Here is a 25,110-nt window from a genome sequence, read left to right on the forward strand (position 1 = left end):
TCCCCCCCCCCCCCTTCGCGACCCCCCTTCGCGTCACCTTTTCACACCCGACCGCCTCGCCCCGCGCGCGCCCGCCCGCGCGCCCCGCCCGCGCGCCCGCGCGCCCGCCCGCGCGCCCCGCCGCGCGCCCCGCCCGCCCGCGCGCCCTTCGCGACCCCCGCCCGCGCCTTCTGCTGCGCCTTCTGCAGCGTCGTCCGGATCGCCCCCGCGCCTCGAATTTTTTTTTTCTTATGATCTCCTTGGATCAAGTTTTTTGGATTCCCCCCTATAGGGTTTCGAAATTTTTTTTGAATTTCATTTTCTTGTGCTCTCCATCTCCTCGGATCAAGGTTTTTTGGGTACCCCTCCTTTCATTTCCCCAAATTTTCTCGATAATCTTTTGGATTCCCCCCTATGGGGTTCTCAATATCAAAGTCTCCACTTTCGGATCCCCCTCCCACTTTCACCCCCCAACCCCAAAAATTTCTCGATAATACAAGTTTTTGGATTCCCCCCCCTATGGGGTTTTCGAAATTCTCCATCTCCTCGGATCAAGTTTTTGGATTCCCCCCTCTGGGGGTAAGCATTCAAATGAACTCCTCCTATGGGGCATGCTTACTACAGGTCTAAACATCTTCCCCTTATTATTTTAAAATGAACTAAAAGTTTCCTCTCATTAAGTTAAATGAACTAAAAGTTTCCTCTCATTAAGTTAAATGAACTAAAAAAAAAGCGTTTACTCGGCGGTCAGTATTCCTCTCATTAAGTCAGTGACCACGCGCACACAGCTAAATCTTGTCGGTCCTTTTACCCCTATGTAAGTGACGTCAGTGACGTCACGCGCACACAGGTTGAATCAGGTCGATCCTTTTAGTTAATAAGGGGGCCATAGCAGTGACGTCACACATACAAGCTGAATCATGTCGATCCTTTCAGTTCATTCAAGTTAATAAGGGGACACATATACATCATAGGGAAAACATTTTCATCATCAGAAAGACACATTTCAGGATAACACTAATACACAATATTTTTTTTTTCATTATTTATTATACAGCCATTACATTTCTGGTAATACAAACAAATACAATTTCATTGAAAAAAGCTACAATTCATTGACTAAAATCAACGTAGAGTAATTTTTCTTCTCTTGTAGAATTTCTGTGCATTTTGTTCAGGGTCGTCGTCTTCTTCCTCATCTGTTATACAATAAACTTCTGGGGGGGAAGCTGGTGGATAATAAATGGGGGAATCCTCATCCATACATGAAGTAGGTTGGGAATTTGTCATAAAATATTCCATCTCGCTCCATACGCATTTATCGCAATAACAACTACTAACACATTCTCCACTCATATGAGACTGGGGAGAAGGGTCGATCTCGGCGTGGGTAGGAGTTACAATATCCTGGATAAAAGCGTTAACATCAACCACCTGAGTAGGAGGCACAGTCTCAACATCCACATGAGGTCGGGGAGAAGTCTCGTTGGTAGGAGGGGTAGCAACAGCATCTCCATATGGATGGGTAGGAGGCTGGGTGGATCTCGCTCCTAACAATCCCATCAACTCGCAAATCATTTGCTCCTGTCGGATTTGATTTGCGCGAATAAGTTCCAACAACCGCATTATATTCGCATCTGGCAAAGAAAAAAAATTCTCGATTAGAAGAAGAATAAGGCATATCTTTAATTGCATTAAAAAGTTTTATTGGTTAATACATTACACTTCTAAAATCATTTATGTGTAAAAAAAGATTTTTTCAATATTAGAACAAGATTCACTCAGATAATGAACAAAAAATCACTTACCATTTACCGCAGGTGGATTATTCCGACATACACAGGGATGCAGTCTTCTCTCCTCCTCGCAGACACCTCCAACGGAGTACTGAATTGGATTCATCCTTGACCCAACTTGAATGACAGTAGATGCAAAGAGTGACCCAGCACGGGCATTTATAGCAGCGTTATGACCTTTCGCCCCGCCTCTAACCTTTCGCCCCGCCTCTAAACGCCTCTACCCCACCGTATTATAATTCCAATATTTTACACAGATTTTCATAATTCCACGTTGAATTATTAGCAAATACACTTGAACATGAGGGTATATTGAAATGCTCATATGCATATTTCATTATAAATTGGTCATTCTTTAATTTATTTCTACCAAAATCTTTAAACAAATATGGTATAATTTTCTTGACGCTATAATTTGTTAACTTATACACAAAATATATAGCATATAAGCCGCACACCAATGATTTTTCATGTTGAATCCTCTGATTAATACCGTACATGAAATTTCTCTTGTATATAATTTTCTCATATATATTTGTATAATGTTTTAAATCCACCCCGAAACTATCTAAATATAATAATATGTATTTGTTCACATATATAGTAATCCAATGACCCATATTTTCATCTTGATCGTTCAATATATTAATGATGAAAATTACCGGCTTATCTTTTATCCTCATAATAACTTCATTTATATTATTTGCGGCAAAACATCCCAAATACGAGGCGTATCTTCCCGTATGATGTTTCAAGGCAATATTTATTTCTTCACAATTCATGATCTATACTCGCGTATGCACTATCACTGTTCTATTTTCATTTATATTTAAAATCGCATTAGTTTCACCAAACATCAGACAAATTCTATTCTCATCTTTCGGTTTACCAAATGTCATATCTATTCTCAAATTACCATTCTTCTCGACAGATATAGCATTCTTAACCTGTTCACTTCTCAGATCAACACCTAATATAGTTCTGCCTTGGAGAAAACTCTTATATGTAATCAGATGATCAGTCTCCAAACCCAGAGATTTCAAGGTAGCGTAATATAACCTACTCGCATGGGTAGGGAACTTACAGTCAATATTAAGAATCATTTCTGAATTAATTGTAACCCCGAAATGATTCAAATCTTCATGTTGAAAATATAATGGATTAAAATTATATCCTCCATCATATGTCTTCATATCAACTAATATAATAAATATCTTATCGGGTATGACTTGTCCCCAAGGATTATCTGCGATCAATTGTGTTTGATTAGATGCCAGAATATATGATTTAAATAATGTCTTCTTGAACAGATATTCACACCCCTGCGGGTTTGCCCTCATGCTTGAATTCAATGCAATTAATGCATTCGTATACGGAATAACTTTATCGATCCATAATTTAATGGAATTAATATTATATTTATATGTTTTTCCGCTTAATGGAGTCATAATTACCCATGCGGGTGAATGCATTTCAAGTCTCAATCGACATTCGACACTATCCAGGATATATTCGTGAAAACTACTCACATCCAGCATCAAAGGGAAACAAGTATTCACTTCATTCGTTAATTTACCTTCGTCTTTCTTAATATCATCTAAATCAGCTGTTGTAATAGTACTACTTGCTGTGTCTTTATTACGAAAGAATGCTATTCTTCCCAATGTATCTAATTTTGATGGGGATAAATGCTTAAGCAGTTTAATATAACCCGTATATGAATAAAATGGATTCGATTCTATAAGTTGTTCATTGAGATACAAACACACAGATTTGAATATTGTCTGACTTATAGAGTTCACAAATATGACCTTATCATCGTCTCCCAGTGCACTCCCATCCTCATTTGTTATATTTATGTTCATTTCCAAGGCCAGACTCGTTAAATCTAAAAAATGACCTTCTGAACTTTGTATTCTAAATTCGAGAAATTTATCAGATCCTTGATTTACTGGTAATACTTCACATGTGCGTCTAGCTGCTATTGAGGATTCAATAATGGTATGTCCTGGTAATTTTGGGAATCCATCAGTTATGGAATGAGAATAAGTGGGGACGGGGGCGTTGAGTCCCCCTGGTGTAACGTATAGAGCACCAGCCGACATACTAACAATATGACAGTTAACAATAAACTAAAATTAATTAAATATTCCAGTTTCTTTTATTATTAAATTTCAATCGTTTCAAACCAATCTTTCTACTTCCTCCGGATAATAACTTCTGTCCGACACCCTTCAATGTTTCTACGCCTCTATTTCTCGCAGAATTTTTCAATGCAATACCATTATTAACATCGTTCAACACATTTTGCCCGTATTGTAATACTCCCGGAGCAAAGGTATTCAATAAGAATGGTAATGCTTTTCTGGCCATCCCACCGAGAAATGACAATAATCCTCCGCCCCTCCCTCTAGCTTTATATAATATAATATCATCTAAACCTCCCCCTTTCACCCTCGAAGTATCAAAGAGTTTCAGGAATGATTCCACTGAAGGAGGAGAGAAACTGGTTCTCATCTTGACGGTTCGTTCAATATTAACTCAACTTGATCATTCACTCTCGTTTTATAGGTCTTAAATGTAGTACACATACAGTAGAACACTTGTCATTATATTGAATTAACCTTCCTTTCTGATCAGCGAGCTTAATACTCACTTGATCAATTATCTTTTTATTAAGTGGTTTATACATTGTGGGGTCATAATTAGATCTTAATGTATTAATATCAACTACTCCCAAAAGAGATACCAACTGATCGCCAAAATTAATGGGATCAATCAAATCGCTATATATTAACATATAATTAATACCTGATTCAGGATCGGGTGGGTTTACCGCCTTCACACCAGACTCGTTAAAAATAATCTCTTTTTTATTGGTAAAGACATACAAAATTTCATTACCTGAGAACCCTAGCATATCGCTTCCTTCTTTATCAAATTCCAACCCCACATAACCACTGGTAATATCAGAAGGTAGTATAATTTTTTTTTTCAAGTTAATAACCACTCTGTTTATTCCTGGATGATATGTGAACACAATTGAGTTTTTGGGGATGATAATACCCGTTGTATGTTTAACTGCTATTAAGAGATTTGCATTAATATCCTCATTTATTGCCTCTAAAATCCTTGTCATATCACCTCCAATAATTTTGCTCATATCAATTTTATGCATATATTTATTTACTGTAGATTTCTCATATGTAATACATATCTTCAAATTCTTTTGCGGTATATAATGCGTCTTGGGGTAAATTATATTTTTCAGAGCAACCTCATAATCAATTTTATTATCTAATATAATGGGGTCATATAATTTATTAATGAAAGCCGAAGGTGTATTGGCGGGAAATAAATCGAGACTTGAATCGCTACACACGTATAGAAGACGTTCAGCCATCTCCACACTCTTATAACACACACTAAATAAAAACATAACATCACAGAGTTTATATACTCACCTAATATGATATCCACGATGTTTCTCTCCTTACACCGCCTCCTTTATGTAATAATTGTTTTCTCACTTTTGTATTCCTCACAAAATCAAAATGTATACCTGATATATTTAATAAATGCTTTATTTCTGTTAAGTAATCAGAATCGATTCTTCTCGCTGATTTCACATTATTTTCTGATAAAACATTTAATATTTCAATAATATTACGTCCAGTAATGGGGGTAAGAAGGTCACCATTCTCATCCCAACTCACCAAAGGATTTCTTTGCAATAATACCAACATTGATTTCACATATTCTATATTTCTCGCACTCACTCTTATGTGCATGAATCTTGACAAATCTGGGGTTTTCTGAGGTTTCACCGAGGTGAGAGCAGGTGGGTTGACCTGCCTAGCGGGAGTAGTCTTAAACTTGCGTTTAACACCACGCTTCAAGCATGCACCACCACCACCTCCTTCTAAATTCTCATCACCCTCCGATTTTACTAACTCGAGAGGTTTCCGATTCATAACTGAAGTTGGTACAAGATAAAATTCTTTCATGATTTATTAAACAATCTCGAAATAATATTTACTGCTAGAGGTAATATAATGCCAAGAAGATTTCCACCTCTGATACTCAGCAAATATTTCTTTTTACGCTGAAAACCGATTTTCTTACAAGCTAATGATTTAATCTCGTTCTTGTACTTTTTAAATATTTTAGGGTCTAATGGTATTTTATTCTTAATCAAATTCTTGAAAATCTCACTGATACAACTTATGTGTGTTTTCTTAAACTGTTGTAATAAACTCTTCCGATGATTGCGTGGGAGACTATTAAGTAATGTAATTAATTCTTTAAATTTTTCTAATAATGATTTTTTCATTGTACCTTCAACAAATCTCCTTCTTTGACCCACGAATTAAAAGTGGAATCATAACCTTTATAAGATACCAAATAATGCGTAATTCCACCAATTTTTTTTCGTTTCAATACTCTGTCGATAATATATTCTGGAGGTGGTATGACTGGGGTCAATTCTTCGCGATAAAATATTCCTTTAATCTTTTCACCTTTCAAATCTTTCAAATGATATGTTGTTATAGGTTGAGAATTATTAATTCTATATATTTTAAATATTTCCTCTGTATTTTGTGTGTGAAACCCTCGGTTAAACGCGGATGATCTGCTAAGAGTCACTCTTGTTGTGTCTCCAACAGCCAATTTCTTACTGATTCGTTTCTTATTGGATCTTCCATTTTTATAATTTATCCGAAACTGATTCCTTATATCATTCAATGACGTAATACCATGGACTTGCAATGGGGTTTTACCGCCAATCCCCGAGTGCGGAGATGAATTATACGCATCTACTAATTCATTTAACACTTTTGAATAATTAAATGTATTGGCACTTGTCATATACTTGTATAATTTACGTTTCATCGTTTGCAAGCCTCTCTCTGCAATGGAAGCTTTTGTTTCTTTCGAAAATACATGATATAACTTTATATGCTTACTCTGGAGATAATTCTGTACCTGTTTATTTAGAAACTCCCTGCCTTTATCTGTAAATAATCTCGATATATTCTTCGCCTTTTCATTCTCCAATATGTTTTGTAATGCATGTAAAGTGCTCGGTCCGTCTTTCTTTTTCATGAGTACTGCTTGTAAATATCTTGAAAAAACATCGATACACACGAGAATGTATTTATATCCATCATTATATCTGGATAATTTAGACATATCACCCAAATCACAGGTTAATATCACTCTGGGTTTAGGAGCAATTATTTTCCTACGAGGAAACTTCTTAGGTTTAAGAACGTATAAAGTATATGATCTTTCTGAATTTAAGAAATTTCTGACCTCTTTCAAGGTTATGGACGGATCGATCTTTTTTACAGCTGTATATAAACTGTTTACACCAGAGAATGACCCAGCAGATCCAGGATCTCTATAAACCTTTTCAATTAATTTTGCTCGCTCCATTGGTATACAATTTCGTAGGAATCCTGCCGTAACACATTGGTTCGCAACTGTAATGCTTCTGGTGTATTTAATGCAAGGTCTATGAATAAATAACCAAAGGGTGATCGTTTTATAGCAGATTTATATATATTTACAAATTCCTTATTTTTTCCGAACACTTGTCGCCCCAGAATCTCTACTTGTCCAAGATCCCTCATTTTAAATAAAGCAAAATGCGTGGCGTTTAAAGCCATGGTACGACTATATCGTCCTCCGTGAAATATATTTTGAGTAATCAGAATAATGCTTATATTATGATGTCTACCTTTAGTAAAACATTCGAGAATAATTTCACTGTTACCTGCTTTTAAAAATAGATCATCAACAATAATTATTGTATTTTCATCAGGTGATGCAATGACATTCTGCGGGTCGATAATATCGTTACTTAATGTTAATTTATGAGTTATCTCTGAATCTTGTTCTAAGGGATGTGATGTCACCCCGCATATTATAATGTTATGAAATTTCTCGTGGTATAACTTTATTAATTTTGATGTGAAATAAGATTTGCCACTATTCGAATAACCGGCAATGATAATCCTTGATGGATAACGAAATATATCAACGTCAGCAGATGTGTATGTTGACAAGTTCAACATCTTCCCCTTATTATTTTAAAATGATCTAAAAGCTTCCTCTCTTTAAGTTGAATGAACTAAAAAGGGTGTTTACCATAGAGAGGCGTCTTGTACACTGTAAGTCTTAATGGGTTTTCAAGATATATAATACTTTTAGTTCAATAAGGGGACACAGTTAATGTGGAGCAGGACTGCCTCACCAAAATTAGTTGCTTTAGGGTGACGATTGACCCAGGTGTTCATGATTATCTTATATTCTATCTTGGATGTTACCCGCATTTCATGGCGCCTGTCTGTCCTGAGTTGACGCAGGTGTTATGTTCTACCTTGGGTGTGAACCGCATTACATGGCGCCTGTCTGTCCTGAGTTGACCCAGGTGTTATGTTCTACCTTAGGTGTGAACCGCATTACACCATGTGTTGGGGTGACCCACAATGAGTCTCTCAGAGTGAGGACAGTGCTTCCATCCGTGACTGAGCTCATCTTCCCCATATTATTTTAAAATGAACTAAAAGTTTCCTCTCATTAAGTTAAAGGACCTCATCTTCCAACGCTGAACCGCACAACATGCTGTCTGTCTGACCTGTGTTGACCCAGGTGTTCATGATTATCTTAAATCTACCTTAGGTGTGAACCGCATTATACCGTGGTGTCGGGAGGAGGGGGCGGCCTATATAAGCTCAATGAGACACTCAGAGCGAGGACAGTGCTTCCATCCATCATCCGTGACTGACCTCATCTTCCCCCCACAGTATTCCTCTCATTAAGTTAAAGGACCTCATCTTCCAACGCTGAACCGCACAACATGGAGAAAGGTAAGTTGTACTTAGAAAATTCTTGTTTAATTTTTTTGCATACATGTTTAATTTTTGTTGAAGCATACGAGTGAAATTTGGGTTAATTTTTGTTGAAGCATACGAGTGAATTTTTGTTGAAGCATATGGGTTAGTGCGTTAATAAGTGAAATTTTTAATGGGTTAAATAAGTGAATTGGTGAAGAGGAGATTGTTAGAAAATTCTTTTTTTTTTTACATGTTTAATTTTTGTTGAAGCATACGAGTGAAATTTTTACTGGGTTAGTGCGTTAATAAGTGAAATTCTTAACAGGGGATAGCATATATTCGAAATACTTGGAAGCATTGGTGAAGAGAAGATTATCGATTAGAAAGCAGCGTTCGTTGGTAATCGAGAAAGGCGGTGTACAACGCAATGAAAGGTTATTGCAATTGGATAATGAGTGGGCACGTGTAGATGCTTTATGGAAGAAGGCTATAGAAACAGGTATGTAACCAATTTGTGATCTTTTGTTGTGCTAGTCACTCGAGAAAAGATTTTTTGTTCTATTCATTGAAATCTTAATATTTTGGGTTATGAATTGGATGTGCTTGTTTTTCCTCTGTTCATTGAAATCTTAAAACGTATTATGTAAAAATTGTGAAGGGTGAAAGATTTTCCTCTGTTCATTGAAATCTTAATATTTTTTTTTTTGGGTTATGAATTGGATATGCTTTTTTTCTCTGCAGGAAATACACCTGGTAGTGTTGTGAATCAAACTGCCCAGCTTGGTGGTGAGAGTGCTAGTGTTGGTACCTCACAATGCGGAGGTGCGGGTACTTCTGCCCCCATTAATGATGATGAGAGAGCAACTACCTCGCATGACGTGTCTGACACGCATAATAGTGAAGATGAGAGCCCAGAAGTTATTACATATATCCAGAATTTTAGAGGTAGACATACAGTGAGGAAATATAGTGTTCCTTCAACTTATAACAGAGAGTTAAGAATGTATTTACATGTTTATAGGGATTATTTTATAGAACAGATGCGAGATATGTATGATAGATCGCCTCTAGCAATGTCGCTCAGAATCCACCCAATTATAGTTATAAGGACATTACGTCAAAACATATCGGGTGATGATCAAAATGGACAATTTGTGATAAATTTAGCGTTTGAGTTAGTAAGTGAAGAGGAAATCTCTGAAGTATTTGATCGATGGGTGGGAACAATATTAGAAAGATACGAGTCAGAGTTGCAAGATCAGGAAGGATCTGGCTGGATCATAGATCAAATCGAATCTTTCAGTATCGAATATGTTAAAGTAGAATTCAGAGTGCAAGTGGGGTCATATGTGGCATATCCCGAGAAACTGCGAGGGAAGAAATATGTATTTAATCCAGAGATTAATGATGGGTTATGTGTACTGCGTGCTTTTGCCGCCTATCAATGTCATAAAAAGAACATGTCATGGCGTGATATTCGCAGAGCAGTTAATACTAAGAGAGGATGTCTTAATCATGCAAAATCTTCTATAGATGATTTCCCCATTACGCGTGATAAGTTAGGTATATTAGAGAAGGAAAATAAAGTGTCATTATATGTTTATCAATTAAGAAAGGATCAAGATAGGACATTTATGGCTATGTGTCGTAAGGGGAATAAGAAATATAAGGACATTATGTGCGCGTTATTGTTGAATGAAAGACATTTGGTTTTAATCAAAGATTTTGACGGGTATGTTAGAACGATAATGACAGAAAAAGGTGTAAAGAAGCACTGTCATAGTTGTTTGATGAAGTTGAATACACAGGAAGAGTTAGATATCCACGAAGATGGATGTAAAATCAATCAGGTTCTCGTATTCCCCCCGGAAGGAACAACAGTACACTTTGAAAATTTTAGTCATACGCATTCCAACGAATATATCGGTGTATTTGATTTCGAATGTGCATTAGACACCACTCTCCCAGCAGGTAAAATTGAGTCTCGTCATAAAGCCATTGCCTATTGTTATATTATATTTGATCGCAAAGGAGAAATAGTGTGTATAAAGAGTTATAAGGGGGAGGATGCTGTTAATCATTTCATTTTAAATGTTAGTGGTGAATGGAATAAAATAAAGTTTAGAAGACAGTATCATGAAATCCATATGACAGAGGAGGATGAGATGAGGCATGATTCTCAGAACACTTGTGAATTATGTGGTAACACCTTCAAAAAACCCAAGGACAAACATAAACACCATGACCATACTTTAAATTTCAATAATTATATTGGAGCCTATTGTGCACGTTGTAATATGCAGTGTAAAGACAAGAGAGAGAAATTATTGCTTTTTTGTCATAACATGTCGTATGATTTAGGAATAATTTTAAAGGAATTGAATGTTGATAAATATAACGTTGAAATTCATTCGAAACAAGGATTCAAATTCTTGAAAGTAGAGATAGGTAAGGTTAGGTTTCAGGATTCACTGTCTTTATTGAATGGATCTCTTTCCACGTTAGCAGAACAACATATCAAGGCAGGTAAATCCCTGAAATATACAGAGACTATTCTGAAAGATGTGCCTCGAGATGTCTTACCTTTATTATGTAAAGGAAAACAAATTTTGTGTTATGATTATATTGATAGTTTAAAGAAGCTCGATGAAACAAAATTACCGAGTAAAGATCATTTTTTTAATTCTTTGAGAAATAGCGCTATCAGCCAAGAAGATTATGAACATGCATTGAAAGTGTTTGAGTTGGGTAAATGTAAGACTTTAGGAGATTACTTGATGTTATATCTCAAGACAGATGTTGGTTTGTTAGCCGATGTCTTCATGGAGTGGCGTAAAACACTCAAGGATATTTATAAGTTAGACGTTAGTAATTATATAAGTTTACCATCATTCAGTTGGGATGCATTCCTATTGAAAACTAATGTAAGATTAGATATGATATATTCCCATGAATTATATGACTTGATTAAAAGGAATCTCAGAGGTGGGTTTACCTGCGCAATTAATCAGTATTCTAAAGCAGATAATCCCCTAATTAACCCTAATTTTGATGTTGAGAGTGGAATGGGCACTCATATTCTATATCTAGATTTCAATTCTTTGTATGCTAGTGCGATGGTTGAAGCTCTTCCACAGAATGGTATCAGAAAATTATCCAATGACGAGAAGAATGCTATCCTCGATGTGGGATTAAGTAATGTTTCCTGTGAAGGACAAAAGGGATATTGGATAGAATGTGATACCAAGCACATATCCCCCGAGGTAGCTAGACTCACTGATGAACTTCCTTTAATATTATCACATATGAATATATCAGAAGAGATGTTATCTCCTTATTGTGAATCTATATTGAAAAATGAAGGTAGAAAGATCCCCAAATCTAATGGGAAATTAGTGGGCAGTCATTTATCTCAGAAAAATTATTTGATCAGTCTAGAATTGTTACAGTTATTACTGGAACTTGGGTTAGAGGTGGAAAAGGTTCATACCATATATGAATATACACAGACAAAATTTTTAGAACCTTTCATATCAACTAATATTGCACAGAGAACAGCTACAAGATGTCCTATCAAGTCAAAAGCCTTCAAATTAACTAATAACGCCATATATGGGAAATCATTGCTGAATATTACAAAGTATGCTGAGAAATATAGATATATCAATAATGAGAAAGCATTTATTAGAGCGAGTAAAGATCCTTTGTTAAAAAATATCACACATTTAAATCAAGATAGAGTGATTTGCACATTCAATAAAGATATATTAGAAGTTAAGCAACCACTTTATCTCGGTTTTCAAATTCTTGAGATAGCTAAAAAGAAATTGTATCATTTTTGGTATAAAGTTTTAAAACAGCATTATGGTGATGATGTAAGACTTCTTTATACCGATACTGACTCGTATATTTTTAGCTTGAAATGTAAAGATTTGTACACCGAGTTAAAAAGTGAACCATTGTTAGGTTATATGGATTTTTCAAATTTCAGTCCTGAGCATCCCTTATATGATGATAGTAGAAAAGGGGAGCTGGGGTTATTGAAATCTGAAATGTGTGATAACCATATTAGCGAGTTGATAGCCCTGAAAGCTAAAATGTATTCTGTCAAGATTGCTGGAAGATCAACTACTGTCAGCAGAGCCAAGGGTATTCCTTCGCAATTTATGCCATTATTAACACATGCAAGATATAAGAATGTTTTATCAAATGTAGATAGAGAATTATTCACGTGTAAGTCTATAAGTAATGTAAAAGGTGAAATATGTACGGTAAGAATTAATAAGAGAGGTTTGTCAGCCTTTGATGATAAAAGATATCATTTGAATACTAATGAATCCTTGGCTTATGGACACCCTGATATTCCACCATCTAAACGTAGGAGAATAGAGTGATGTATTGCTTGTATAATAAATAATGAAAAAAATATTGTGTATTAGTGTTATCCTGAAATGTGTCTTTCTGATGATGAAAATGTTTTCCCTATGATGTAGGTACTATATCCCCTTATTAACTTGAATGTCGACATGATTCAGCCTGTGTGTGACGTCACCCTTATTAACTTGAATGAACTAAAAGGGTCGACAAGATTCAACCTGTGTGTGACGTGACGTCACTGACCGACCTGATTCAACCTGTGTGCGCGTGACGTCCTTCATTCATTTAACCTAATTTAGCTGGGTCAACACGTGACGTCACTGACCGCCGAGTAAACACCCTTCTTAGTTCATTTAACTTAATGAGAGGAAACTTTTAGTTCATTTTAAAATAATAAGGGGAAGATGTTTACCCCCATGCTTACCCCCAGAGGGGGGATTCCAAAAACTTGATCCGAGGAGATGGAGACTTTCGAAACCCCCATAGGGGGGAATCCAAAAACTTGTATCCGAGGAGAAATTTTTGGACCCCATTGGGGGGTGGGGGAGGGACAATCAAGGTAGATCATAAGAATTTGAAACCCCATAGGGAGGAACTTGATCCGAGGAAGTGGAGACTTTGATATTGAGAAATTGTTTGGGGATGGGGGGTGAAAGTGGGAGGGGTAATCTAAAAATTTGATCCGAGGAGATGGAGAATTTCGAAAACCCCATAGGGGGGAATCCAAAAACCTTGATCCAAGGAGATCATAAGAAAAAAAAATTCGAGGCGCGGGGGCGATCCGGACGACGCCGCAGAAGGCGCAGCAGAAGGCGGCGCGAAGGGGCGGGGGCGCGCGAAGGGCGCGGGGGCGCGGGCGGGCGCGCGGGCGGACGCGCGGGCGCGCGGCGCGACGGGGGGGTCGCGAAGGCTGGGGGGGGGGGGTCGTGGGTGGGGGTATTGGTTGGGGGGGTCAAGGGTGAGGTAGTCTCGAGGGCGAGGTCATGGTCAAAACCGGAAGTAACACCTAGGTGTGAAAAGGTGACCCTCCAGCCACTGGTCCTAGACCGGATACACCGCTCAGAGGAAGGTCCTAGACCGCCTAGACCGGATACACCGCCCAGAGGAAGGCCCCTAAACCGGATACACCGCCCAGAGGAAGGCCCCTAAACCGGATACACCCCCCAGAAGAAAAGTTGACTACTTATATATATATATATATATATATATATATATATATATATATATATATATATATATATATATATATATATATATATATATATATATATATATGGTTAGGCTGGGTTAGGTTAGGTTAGGATAGGTTAGGCTAGGTTAGGTTAGGTTAGGCTAGGTTAGGTTAGGTTAGGTAAGGTTAGGTTAAGTTAGATTAGGTTAGGTTAGGTTAAGTTAGGTTAGGTTAGGTTAGGTTAGGTTAAGTTAGGCTAGGTTAGGTTAGGTTAGGTTAGGTTAGGTAAGGTTAGGTTAAGTTAAGTTAGGTTAGGTTAGGTTAGGTTAAGTTAGGTTAGTTTAAGCTAGGTTAGGTATCGTTAGATTAGATAAAGTTTATCAGGAAACAGGACAAGTGTTTCCTGACACGGGTATTAGTCAGATGATGACCCGCCGTTGGAGCTTTCGGTTATCTGACCGAAGCCTTCCCCTGGCTTACCAGTCCACCCCTTGAAAAATTCTTGTCATATGTTATTTTATATAATTTATCAGTAATGTATGCCCACAACATCAGTCATTAACAAATTTATATTACTCTTTGTAAAACTGGTTATCGCTAAACTAAAATAAACTTTTCTTACGAGAGGGAGTGAGAGGCAGGAAGTGGTCGTTTAACCTTGCTATCTTAAGTTAGACTCCCTAAGTTTAGATTGCTTATCTCTAGTTTGTCCTCAGTGGATAGTTTGTTCTCAGTGGATAGTTTGTCCTCAGTGGATAGTTTGTCCTCAGTGGATAGTTTGTACTCAGTGGATAGTTTGTTCTTAGTGGATAGTTTGTTCTCAGTGGATAGTTTGTTCTCAGTGGATAGTTTGTTCTCAGTGGATAGTTTGTTCTCAGTGTATAGTTTGTTCTCAGTGGATAGTTTGTTCTCAGTGGATAGTTTGTTCTCAGTGGATAGTTTGTTCTCAGTGTATAGTTTGTACTCAGTGGATAGTTTGTACTCAGTGGATAGTTTGTACTCAGTGGATAGTTTGTACTCAGTGGATAGTTTGTACTCAGTGGATAGTTTGTTCTCAGTGGATAGTTTGTTCTCAGTGTATAGTTTGTTCTCAGTGGATAGTTTGTTCTCAGTGTATAGTTTGTACTCAGTGGATAGTTTGTACTCAGTGGATAGTTTGTACTCAGTGGATAGTTTGTACTCAGTGGATAGTTTGTACTCAGTGGATAGTTTGTTCTCAGTGGATAGTTTGTCCTCAGTGGATAGTTTGTCCTCAGTGGATAGTTTGTCCTCAGTGGATAGTTTGTCCTCAGTGGATAATTTCAATATAAGCCTCAAGGTCTTCTGTTATCTGTCTTACCTCATTAACCCCTTCATTCCCCTCTCTCTTTTTCCCTGCCAACTTCCCTTTCTTTCTCTATCTCCCCTCTCCAGCTCTCATCCCTTTTCCCCTCCCATCCCTCCTCTCTCATCTCTTTATCCTGTCTCTCCTCTCTCTCTTCTATGTCTTATTTTCCTCCTATCACTCTCTCGTTCACTCTCTCTCTCTCTTCTTGTCCCTTCTCTCTCACTCTCCCTCCAACTAATCCTCTCTTATTTTCCTTCCTTCCCTCTCCCTCCTCTCTCTTTTTCACACTATCACTTAAAGGTTTTTCATGAATATAGATGAGTGCTCCCACACTGCATTATAAAACCGCTATAAGACCTCTTTTCCAACCTTAGCAAAATTTCAAGTCAGGTCTTAGCACTTTATTACTGGTTTATAAGTATGTACTTGATGTGCTGCAACATTATTACTGTATACGCAGTGAAATTTGACATATTTGTCAGCCAGAGCTCTTGTCTGGCCAGCTCTAAGTTCTACAGTCTCTGCTCTCTCCCTCTCTCTCTCTCTCTCTCTCTCTCTCTCTCTCTCTCTCTCTCTCTCTCTCTCTCTCTCTCTGTCTCGCTCTCTCTTTCTCTCTCTGTTTCTCTCTCTCTTTCTCTCTCTGTTCATAATCGAAAGCATCTGAGTCAAATTCTGAACAAAGATAAATATACAAGCTAGTCTCCTAACACCTGCTGTGTAACAGTAAGTAAACTGCGAGCTAGTTGACCAAACACTTTACAAACACCTCACTCACATACACACAGTCAATGGGTTATCATTTAATCCCCAACAACACATAAACTTTAAAGGTAATAGCAGGTACAGCAGCAATAATATTAAGCCCAAACTATTTCATTTCGTATTAAATTTCTGCGAACCTTTTTCCGGTACGACACTGGTCGCTGTGCCCTTATTGTGGTATAGCGCTGCGCGTGAATAGTAATAATTCATGTAGGTTTTTTCTTGATGGTAATGTGTCCAGGAGTGGACAACAAGGAGAGAGCCTTATTATTCTTACTTCGTGATTTAGGAAATACAGATTTATTATTATTATTATTATTATTATTATTATTATTATTATTATTATTATTATTATTATTATTATTATTATTATTATTATTATTATTAATAACATTATTACTGAGTTATTATTATTATTACTATTATTATTATTATTATTATTATTATTATTATTATTATTATTATTATTATTATTATTATTATTATTATTATTATTATCTCAGTGTAGAGTGCCAGGCTTTATGTTAAGGGTCACTCCTAGTTCCCGTCTTCCATTCCCCTACTCCACTCTCTTCCCTTCTCAACGCCATCCCTCCCTGTCTCTCTACCCGCACACACGCCCCTTTCCTTATCATACATTCTCCCCCCTTCCCCTCCCACTTCCCCTTCCACTTCTCTCCCTCCCCTACGTATATCATCCACTCCCCACCTCCCCTATATACTTTGAAATCTTCACCACTTACTCCCCACCACTCCCGCCCACATAAGAACCTCCCACCCACTCCACACCCTCGGTGTTCATCAACAATTTGAATATTTCGTTCAATCTTTTTTTATTTTTTGTAAACAGGGTTATGCGTTGTAGTCCCTGTAGTTGTGTGAATGGTTGTGGTCGGTAGTTCCTGTAGTTGTGACCATGGTTGTGGTCGGTAGTTCCTGTGGTTGTGACCATGGTTGTGGTCGGTAGTTCCTGTAGTTGTGACCATGGTTGTGGTCGGTAGTTCCGGTGGCTGTGACCATGGTTGTGGTCGGTAGTTCCTGTGGTTGTGACCATGGTTGTGGTCGGTAGTTCCTGTGGTTGTGACCATGGTTGTGGTCGGTAGTTCCTGTGGTTGTGACCATGGTTGTGGTCGGTAGTTCCTGTGGTTGTGACCATGGTTGTGGTCAGTAGTTCCTGTGGTTGTGACCATGGTTGTGGTCGGTAGTTCCGGTGGCTGTGACCATGGTTGTGGTCGGTAGTTCCTGTGGTTGTGACCATGGTTGTGGTCGGTAGTTCCTGTGGTTGTGACCATGGTTGTGGTCGGTAGTTCCGGTGGCTGTGACCATGGTTGTGGTCGGTAGTTCCTGTGGTTGTGACCATGGTTGTGGTCGGTAGTTCCTGTGGTTGTGACAATGGTTGTGGTCGCTAGTTCCGGTGGCTGTGACCATGGTTGTGGTCGGTAGTTCCTGTGGTTGTGACCATGGTTGTGGTCGGTAGTTCCTGTGGTTGTGACCATGGTTGTGGTCGGTAGTTCCGGTGGCTGTGACCATGGTTGTGGTCGGTAGTTCCTGTGGTTGTGACCATGGTTGTGGTCGGTAGTTCCTGTGGTTGTGACCATGGTTGTGGTCGGTAGTTCCTGTGGTTGTGACCATGGTTGTGGTCGGTAGTTCCTGTGGTTGTGACCATGGTTGTGGTCGGTAGTTCCGGTGGCTGTGACCATGGTTGTGGTCGGTAGTTCCTGTGGTTGTGACCATGGTTGTGGTCGGTAGTTCCTGTGGTTGTGACCATGGTTGTGGTCGGTAGTTCCTGTGGCTGTGACCATGGTTGTGGTCGATAGTTCCTGTGGTTGTGACCATGGTTGTGGTCGGTAGTTCCGGTGGCTGTGACCATGGTTGTGGTCGGTAGTTCCTGTGGTTGTGACCATGGTTGTGGTCGGTAGTTCCTGTGGTTGTGACCATGGATGTGGTCGGTAGTTCCGGTGGTTGTGACCATGGTTGTGGTCGGTAGTTCCTGTGGTTGTGACCATGGTTGTGGTCGGTAGTTCCTGTGGTTGTGACCATGGTTGTGGTCAGTAGTTCCTGTGGTTGTGACCATGGTTGTGGTCGGTAGTTCCTGTGGTTGTGACCATGGTTGTGGTCGGTAGTTCCTGTGGTTGTGACCATGGTTGTGGTCGGTAGTTCCTGTGGTTGTGACCATGGTTGTGGTCGGTAGTTCCTGTGGTTGTGACCATGGTTGTGGTCGGTAGTTCCTGTGGCTGTGACCATGGTTGTTGGTGGTAGTTAGTGTGGTTGTGACCATGGTTGTTGATGGTAGTTCCGGTGGCTGTGACCATGGTTGTGGTCGGTAGTTCCTGTGGCTGTTATCATGGTTGTGGTCGGTAGTTCCTGTGGTTGTGACCATGGTTGTGGTCGGTAGTTCCTGTGGTTGTGACCATGGTTGAGGTCGGTAGTTCCTGGGGCTGTGACCATGGTTGTTGGTGGTAGTTAGTGTGGTTGTGACCATGGTTGTTGATGGTAGTTCCGGTGGCTGTGACCATGGTTGTGGTCGGTAGTTCCTGTGGCTGTTATCATGGTTGTGGTCGGTAGTTCCTGTGGTTGTGACCATTGTTGTGGTCGGTAGTTCCTGTGATTGTGACCATGGTTGTTGGTGGTAGATCCTGAGGTTGTGACCTTGGTTGTTGGTGGTAGTTCTTGTGGTTGTGACCATGGTTGTTGGTGGTAGTTCTTGTGGTTGTGACCATGGTTGTTGGTGGTAGTTGCTGTGGTTGTGACCAGAGCTGTGGGTGGTAGTTGCTGTGGTTGTGACCATGGTTGTTGGTGGTAGTTCCTGTGGTCGTGGCCATGGTTGTGGGTGGTAGTTCCTGTGGTCGTGGCCATGGTTGTGGGTGGTAGTTCCTGTGGTCGTGGCCATGGTTGTGGGTGGTAATTCCTGTGGTTGTGGCCAGGGTTGTGGGTGGTAGTTCCTGTGGTTGTGACCATGGTTGTTGGTGGTAGTTCCTGTGGCTGTGACCATGGTTGTTGGTGGTAGTTGCTGTGGTTGTGACCATGGTTGTGGGTGGTAGTTGCTGTGGTTGTGACCATGGTTGTTCGTGGTAGTTGCTGTGGTTGTGACCAGGGCTGTGGGTGGTAGTTGCTGTGATTGTGACCATGGTTGTTGGTGGTAGTTGCTGTGGTTGTGACCATGGTTGTTGGTGGTAGTTGCTGTGGTTGTGACCATGGTTGTTGGTGGTAGTTGCTGTGGTTGTGACCATGGTTGTGGGTGATAGTTTCTGTGGTTGTCACCATTGTTGTTGGTGGTAGTTGCTGTGCTTGTGACCAGGGTTGTGGGTGGTAGTTCCTGTGGTTGTGACCATGGTTGTTGGTGGTAGTTGCTGTGGTTGTGACCATGGTTGTTGGTGGTAGTTGCTGTGGTTGTCACCAGGGTTGTGGGTGGTAGTTCCTGTGGTTGTGACCATGGTTGTGGGTGGTAGTTGATATAATTGTGACCATGGTTGTTGGTGGTAATTGCTGTGGTTGTGATCATGATTGATGGTGGTAGTTGCTGTGGTTGTGTCCATGGTTTTGGGTGGTAGTTGCTGTGGTTGTGACCATCGTTGTTGTTGATGGTAGTTGCTGTGGTTGTGACCATGGTTGTAGGTGGTAGTTGCTGTGGTTGTGACCATGGTTGTTGGTGGCAGTTCCTGTGGTTGTGACCATGGTTGTGGGTGGTAGTTGATGTGGTTGTGACCATGGTTGTGGGTGGTAGTTGATGTAATTGTGACCATGGTTGTTGGTGGTAATTGCTGTGGTTGTGACCATGGTTGTTGGCGGTAGTTGCTGTGATTGTGCCTATGGTTGTTGGTGGTAGTACCTGTGGTTGTGACCATAGTTGTGGGTGGTAGTTGCTGTGGTTGTGACCATGGTTGTTCGTGGTAGTTGCTGTGGTTGTGACCATGGTTGTTGATGGTAGTTGCTGTGGTTGTGACCATGGTTGTTGGTGATAGTTGCTGTGGTTGTGACCATGGTTGTTGGTGGTAGTTGCTGTGGTTGTGATCATGGTTGTGGGTGGTAGTTCCTGTGGTTATGACCATGGTTGTGGGTGGTAGTTCCTGTGGTTGTGACCATGGTTGTGGGTGGTAGTTCCTGTGGTTGTGACCATGGTTGTGGGTGGTAGTTCCTGGGGTTGTGACCATGGTTGTGGGTGGTAGTTCCTGTGGTTATGACCATGGTTGTTGGTGGTAGTTGCTGTGGTTGTGACTAGGGTTGTTGGTGGTAGCTGCTGTGGTTGTGACCAGGATTGTTGGTGGTAGTTGCTGTGGTTGTGACCATGGTTGTTGTTGGTAGTTGCTGTGATTTTAACCAGGGTTTTTGGTGGTTGTTGCTGTGGTTGTGGCCATGGTTGTTGTTGGTAGTTGCTGTGGTTGTAACCAGGGTTGTTGGTGGTAGTTGATGTGGTTGTGACTATGGTTGTTGTTGGTAGTTGCTGTGGTTGTGACCATGGTTGCTGGTGGTAGTTCCTGTGGTTGTAACCAGGGTTGTGGGTGGTAGTTGCTGTGGTTGTGACCATGGTTGTTGGTGGTAGTTGCTGTGGTCGTAACCAGGGTTGTTGATGGTAGTTGCTGTGGTTGTAACCATGGTTGTTGGTGGTAGTTGCTGTGGTTGTGACTATGGTTGATGGTGGTAGTTGCTGTGGTTGTAACCAGGGTTGTTGGTGGTAGTTGCTGTAGTTGTAACCAGGGTTGTTGGTGGTAGTTGCTGTGGTTGTAACCATGGTTGTTGGTGGTAGTTGCTTTGGTTGTAACCAGGGTTTTTGGTGGTAGTTGCTGTGGTTGTGACCATGGTTGTTGGTCGTAGTTGCTGTTGTTGTAACCAGGGTTGTTGGTGGTAGTTGCTGTGGTTTTAACCATGGTTGTTGGTGGTAGTTGCTTTGGTTGTAACCATGGGTGTTGGCGGTAGTTGCTGTGGTTGTAACCAGGGTTGTTGGTGGTAGTTGCTGTGGTTGTAACCATGGTTGTTAGTGGTAGTTGCTGTGGTTGTGACCATGTTTTTGGTGGTAGTTGCTTTGGTTGTAACCAGGGTTGTTTGTGGTAGTTGCTGCGGTTGTGACCATGGTTGTTGGTGGTAGTTGCTTTGGTTGTAACCATGGTTGTTGGCGGTAGTCGCTGTGGTTGTAACCAGGATTGTTGGTGGTAGTTGCTGTGGTTGTAACCATGGTTGTTAGTGGTAGTTGCTGTGGTTGTGACCATGTTTTTTGGTGGTAGTTGCTGTGGTTGTAACCAGGGTTGTTTGTGGTAGTTGCTGCGGTTGTGACCATGGATGTTGGTGGTAGTTGCTGTTGTTGTAACCAGAGTTGTTGGTGGTAGTTGCTGTGGTTGTAACCAGGGTTGTTGGTGGTAGTTGCTGTGGTTGTAACCAGGGTTGTTGGTGGTAGTTACTGTGGTTGTAACTATGGTTGTTGGTGGTAGTTGCTGTGGTTGTAACCAGAGTTGTTGGTGGTAGTTGCTGTGGTTGTAACCAGAGTTGTTGGTGGTAGTTACTGTGGTTGTAACTATGGTTGTTGGTGGTAGTTGCTGTGGTTGTAATCAGAGTTATTGGTGGTAGTTGCTGTGGTTGTAACGAGAGTTGTTGGTGGTAGTTGCTGTGGTTGTAACCAGAGTTGTTGGTGGTAGTTGCTGTGGTTGTAACCAGAGTTGTTGGTGGTAGTTGCTGTGGTTGTAACGAGAGTTGTTGGTGGTAGTTGTTGTGGTTGTAACCAGAGTTGTTGGTGGTAGTTGCTGTGGTTGTAACCAGAGTTGTTGGTGGTAGTTGCTGTGGTTGTAACGAGAGTTGTTGGTGGTAGTTGCTGTGGTTGTAACCAGAGTTGTTGGTGGTAGTTGCTGTGGTTGTAACGAGAGTTGTTGGTGGTAGTTGCTGTGGTTGTAACGAGAGTTGTTGGTGGTAGTTGCTGTGGTTGTAACGAGAGTTGTTGGTGGTAGTTGCTGTGGTTGTAACGAGAGTTGTTGGTGGTAGTTGCTGTGGTTGTAACGAGAGTTGTTGGTGGTAGTTGCTGTGGTTGTAACGAGAGTTGTTGGTGGTAGTTGCTGTGGTTGTAACCAGAGTTGTTGGTGGTAGTTACTGTGGTTGTAACGAGAGTTGTTGGTGGTAGTTGCTGTGGTTGTAACCATTGTTGTTGGTGGTAGTTGCTGTGGTTGTAACCAGGGTGGTTGGTGGTAGTTGCTGTGGTTGTAACCAGGGTTGTTGGTGGTAGTTGCTGTGGTTGTAACCAGGGTTGTTGGTGGTAGTTGCTGTGGTTGTAACCAGGGTTGTTGGTGGTAGTTGCTGTGGTTGTAACCAGGGTTGTTGGTGGTAGTTGCTGTGGTTGTAACTATGGTTGTTGGTGGTAGTTGCTGTGGTTGTAACCAGGGTTGTTGGTGGTAGTTGCTGTGGTTGTAACCAGGGTTGTTGGTGGTAGTTGCTGTGGTTGTAACCAGGGTTGTTGGTGGTAGTTGCTGTGGTTGTAACCAGGGTTGTTGGTGGTAGTTGCTGTGGTTGTAACCAGGGTTATTGGTGGTAGTTGCTGTGGTTGTAACCAGGGTTGTTGGTGGTAGTTGCTGTGGTTGTAACCAGGGTTGTTGGTGGTAGTTGCTGTGGTCGTAACCAGGGTTGTTGGTGGTAGTTGCTGTGGTTGTAACCAGGGTTGTTGGTGGTAGTTGCTGTGGTTGTAACCAGGGTTGTTGGTGGTAGTTGCTGTGGTTGTAACCAGAGTTTTTGGTGGTAGTTACTGTGGTTGTAACTATGGTTGTTGGTGGTAGTTGCTGTGGTTGTAACCAGAGTTGTTGGTGGTAGTTGCTGTGGTTGTAACCAGGGTAGTTGGTGCTAGTTGCTGTGGTTGTAACCAGGGTTGTTGATGGTAGTTGCTGTGGTTGTAACCAGGGTTGTTGATGGTAGTTGCTGTGGTTGTAACCAGGGTTGTTATTGGGAGAACAAGAAGTAATCATGTTTGAACCAAGGATGGGCAGAGTAAATCTAATTTCTTGGATCAAGAGCCCTCCATCAGCATAAGGATGCCCTATGCTTCACTAAAGTAACTTACACAGTCTCCCTGACAGTGCTTCACTAAAGTAACTTACAAAGTCTTCCTGGCAGTGCTTCACTAAAGTAACTTACAAAGTCTTCCTGGCAGTGCTTCACTAAAGTAACTTACACAGTCTCCCTGACAGTGCTTCACTAAAGTAACTTACAAAGTCTTCCTGGCAGTGCTTCACTAAAGTAACTTACAAAGTCTTCCTGGCAGTGCTTCACTAAAGTAACTTACACAGTCTCCCTGGCAGTGCTTCACTAAAGTAACTTACAAAGTCTTCCTGGCAGTGCTTCACTAAAGTAACTTACAAAGTCTTCCTGGCAGTGTTTCACTAAAGTAACTTACACAGTCTCCCTGGCAGTGCTTCACTAAAGTAACTTACAAAGTCTTCCTGGCAGTGCTTCACTAAAGTAACTTACACAGTCTCCCTGACAGTGCTTCACTAAAGTAACTTACACAGTCTCCCTGACAGTGCTTCACTAAAGTAACTTACAAAGTCTTCCTGGCAGTGCTTCACTAAAGTAACTTACAGTCTCCCTGACAGTGCTTCATTAAAGTAACTTACACAGTCTCCCTGACAGTGCTTCACTAAAGTAACTTACACAGTCTCCCTGGCAGTGCTTCACTAAAGTAACTTACATAGTCTCCCTGGCAGTGCTTCACTAAAGTAACTTACACAGTCTCCCTGGCAGTGCTTCACTAAAGTAACTTACACAGTCTCCCTGGCAGTGCTTCACTAAAGTAACTTACACAGTCTCCCTGACAGTGCTTCACTAAAGTAACTTACAAAGTCTTCCTGGCAGTGCTTCACTAAAGTAACTTACATAGTCTCCCTGGCAGTGCTTCACTAAAGTAACTTACACAGTCTCCCTGACAGTGCTTCACTAAAGTAACTTACAAAGTCTTCCTGACAGTGCTTCACTAAAGTAGCTTACATAGTCTCCCTGGCAGTGCTTCACTAAAGGAACTTACACAGTCTCCCTGACAGTGCTTCACTAAAGTAACTTACACAGTCTCCCTGGCAATGCTTCACTAAAGTAACTTACACAGTCTCCCTGACAGTGCTTCACTAAAGTAACTTACAAAGTCATCCTGACAGTGCTTCACTAAAGTAACTTACATAGTCTCCCTGACAGTGCTTCACTAAAGTAACTTACACAGTCTCCCTGACAGTGCTTCACTAAAGTAACTTACAAAGTCTTCCTGGCAGTGCTTCACTAAAGTAACTTACACAGTCTCCCTGGCAGTGCTTCACTAAAGTAACTTACACAATCTCCCTGACAGTGCTTCACTAAAGTAACTTACAAAGTCTTCCTGGCAGTGCTTCACTAAAGTAACTTACACAGTCTCCCTGGCAGTGCTTCACTAAAGTAACTTACACAGTCTCCCTGACAGTGCTTCACTAAAGTAACTTACACAGTCTCCCTGGCAGTGCTTCACTAAAGTAACTTACATAGTCTTCCTGGCAGTGCTTCACTAAAGTAACTTACACAGTCTCCCTGGCAGTGCTTCACTAAAGTAACTTACACAGTCTTCCTGGCAGTGCTTCACTAAAGTAACTTACACAGTCTCCCTGGCAGTGCTTCACTAAAGTAACTTACATAGTCTCCCTGGCAGTGCTTCATTAAAGTAACTTACAAAGTCTTCTTGGCAGTGCTTCATTAAAGTAACTTACAAAGTCTTCTTGGCAGTGCTTCATTAAAGTAACTTACATAGTCTCCCTGGCAGTGCTTCATTAAAGTAACTTACAAAGTCTTCTTGGCAGTGCTTCATTAAAGTAACTTACAAAGTCTTCTTGGCAGTGCTTCACTAAAGTAACTTACATAGTCTCCCTGGCA

The 25,110-nt window shown here is 40.7% G+C and overlaps 3 protein-coding genes across 3 annotated transcripts in view; 1 reads left to right on the forward strand and 2 right to left on the reverse strand.

Annotated features, from left to right (window-relative positions):
* Positions 1–25,110, reverse strand: part of LOC128695040 (Guanylyl cyclase at 88E) — a 532,612-nt gene that overhangs the window by 184,687 nt on the left and 322,815 nt on the right. The gene's annotated exons all lie outside the window — the stretch shown is intronic.
* On the reverse strand, positions 882–2,327 carry LOC138853613 (uncharacterized). The gene is made up of 2 exons (XM_070091380.1): positions 1,788–2,327; positions 882–1,616 (listed from the first exon to the last, which is right to left on the reverse strand). Exons 1-2 carry the CDS (start codon positions 1,879–1,881, stop codon positions 1,105–1,107), a joined length of 606 nt encoding a protein of 201 aa, XP_069947481.1. The 5' UTR covers positions 1,882–2,327; the 3' UTR covers positions 882–1,104.
* On the forward strand, positions 8,247–13,109 carry LOC138853614 (uncharacterized). Its single transcript, XM_070091381.1, has 3 exons — positions 8,247–8,650; positions 8,943–9,116; positions 9,359–13,109. The coding sequence occupies exons 1-3, from the start codon at positions 8,641–8,643 to the stop codon at positions 13,009–13,011; spliced, it is 3,837 nt and encodes a 1,278-aa protein (XP_069947482.1). The 5' UTR covers positions 8,247–8,640; the 3' UTR covers positions 13,012–13,109.

The sequence above is a fragment of the Cherax quadricarinatus genome, chromosome 35 (assembly GCF_038502225.1).
Source record: "Cherax quadricarinatus isolate ZL_2023a chromosome 35, ASM3850222v1, whole genome shotgun sequence".
Lineage (NCBI taxonomy): Eukaryota > Metazoa > Arthropoda > Malacostraca > Decapoda > Parastacidae > Cherax > Cherax quadricarinatus.

Coding starts and splice junctions, on each gene's coding strand:
- LOC138853614 (XM_070091381.1), top strand. Junction 9,117..9,358: donor GAAGAAGGCTATAGAAACAG/GTATGTAACCAA, acceptor TTTTCTCTGCAG/GAAATACACCTGGTAGTGTT.
- LOC138853613 (XM_070091380.1), bottom strand. CDS start 1,881: ATGAATCCAATTCAGTACTCCGTTGGAGGTGTCTGCGAGGAGGAGAGA. Junction 1,617..1,787: donor TAATCCACCTGCGGTAAATG/GTAAGTGATTTT, acceptor TTTCTTTGCCAG/ATGCGAATATAATGCGGTTG.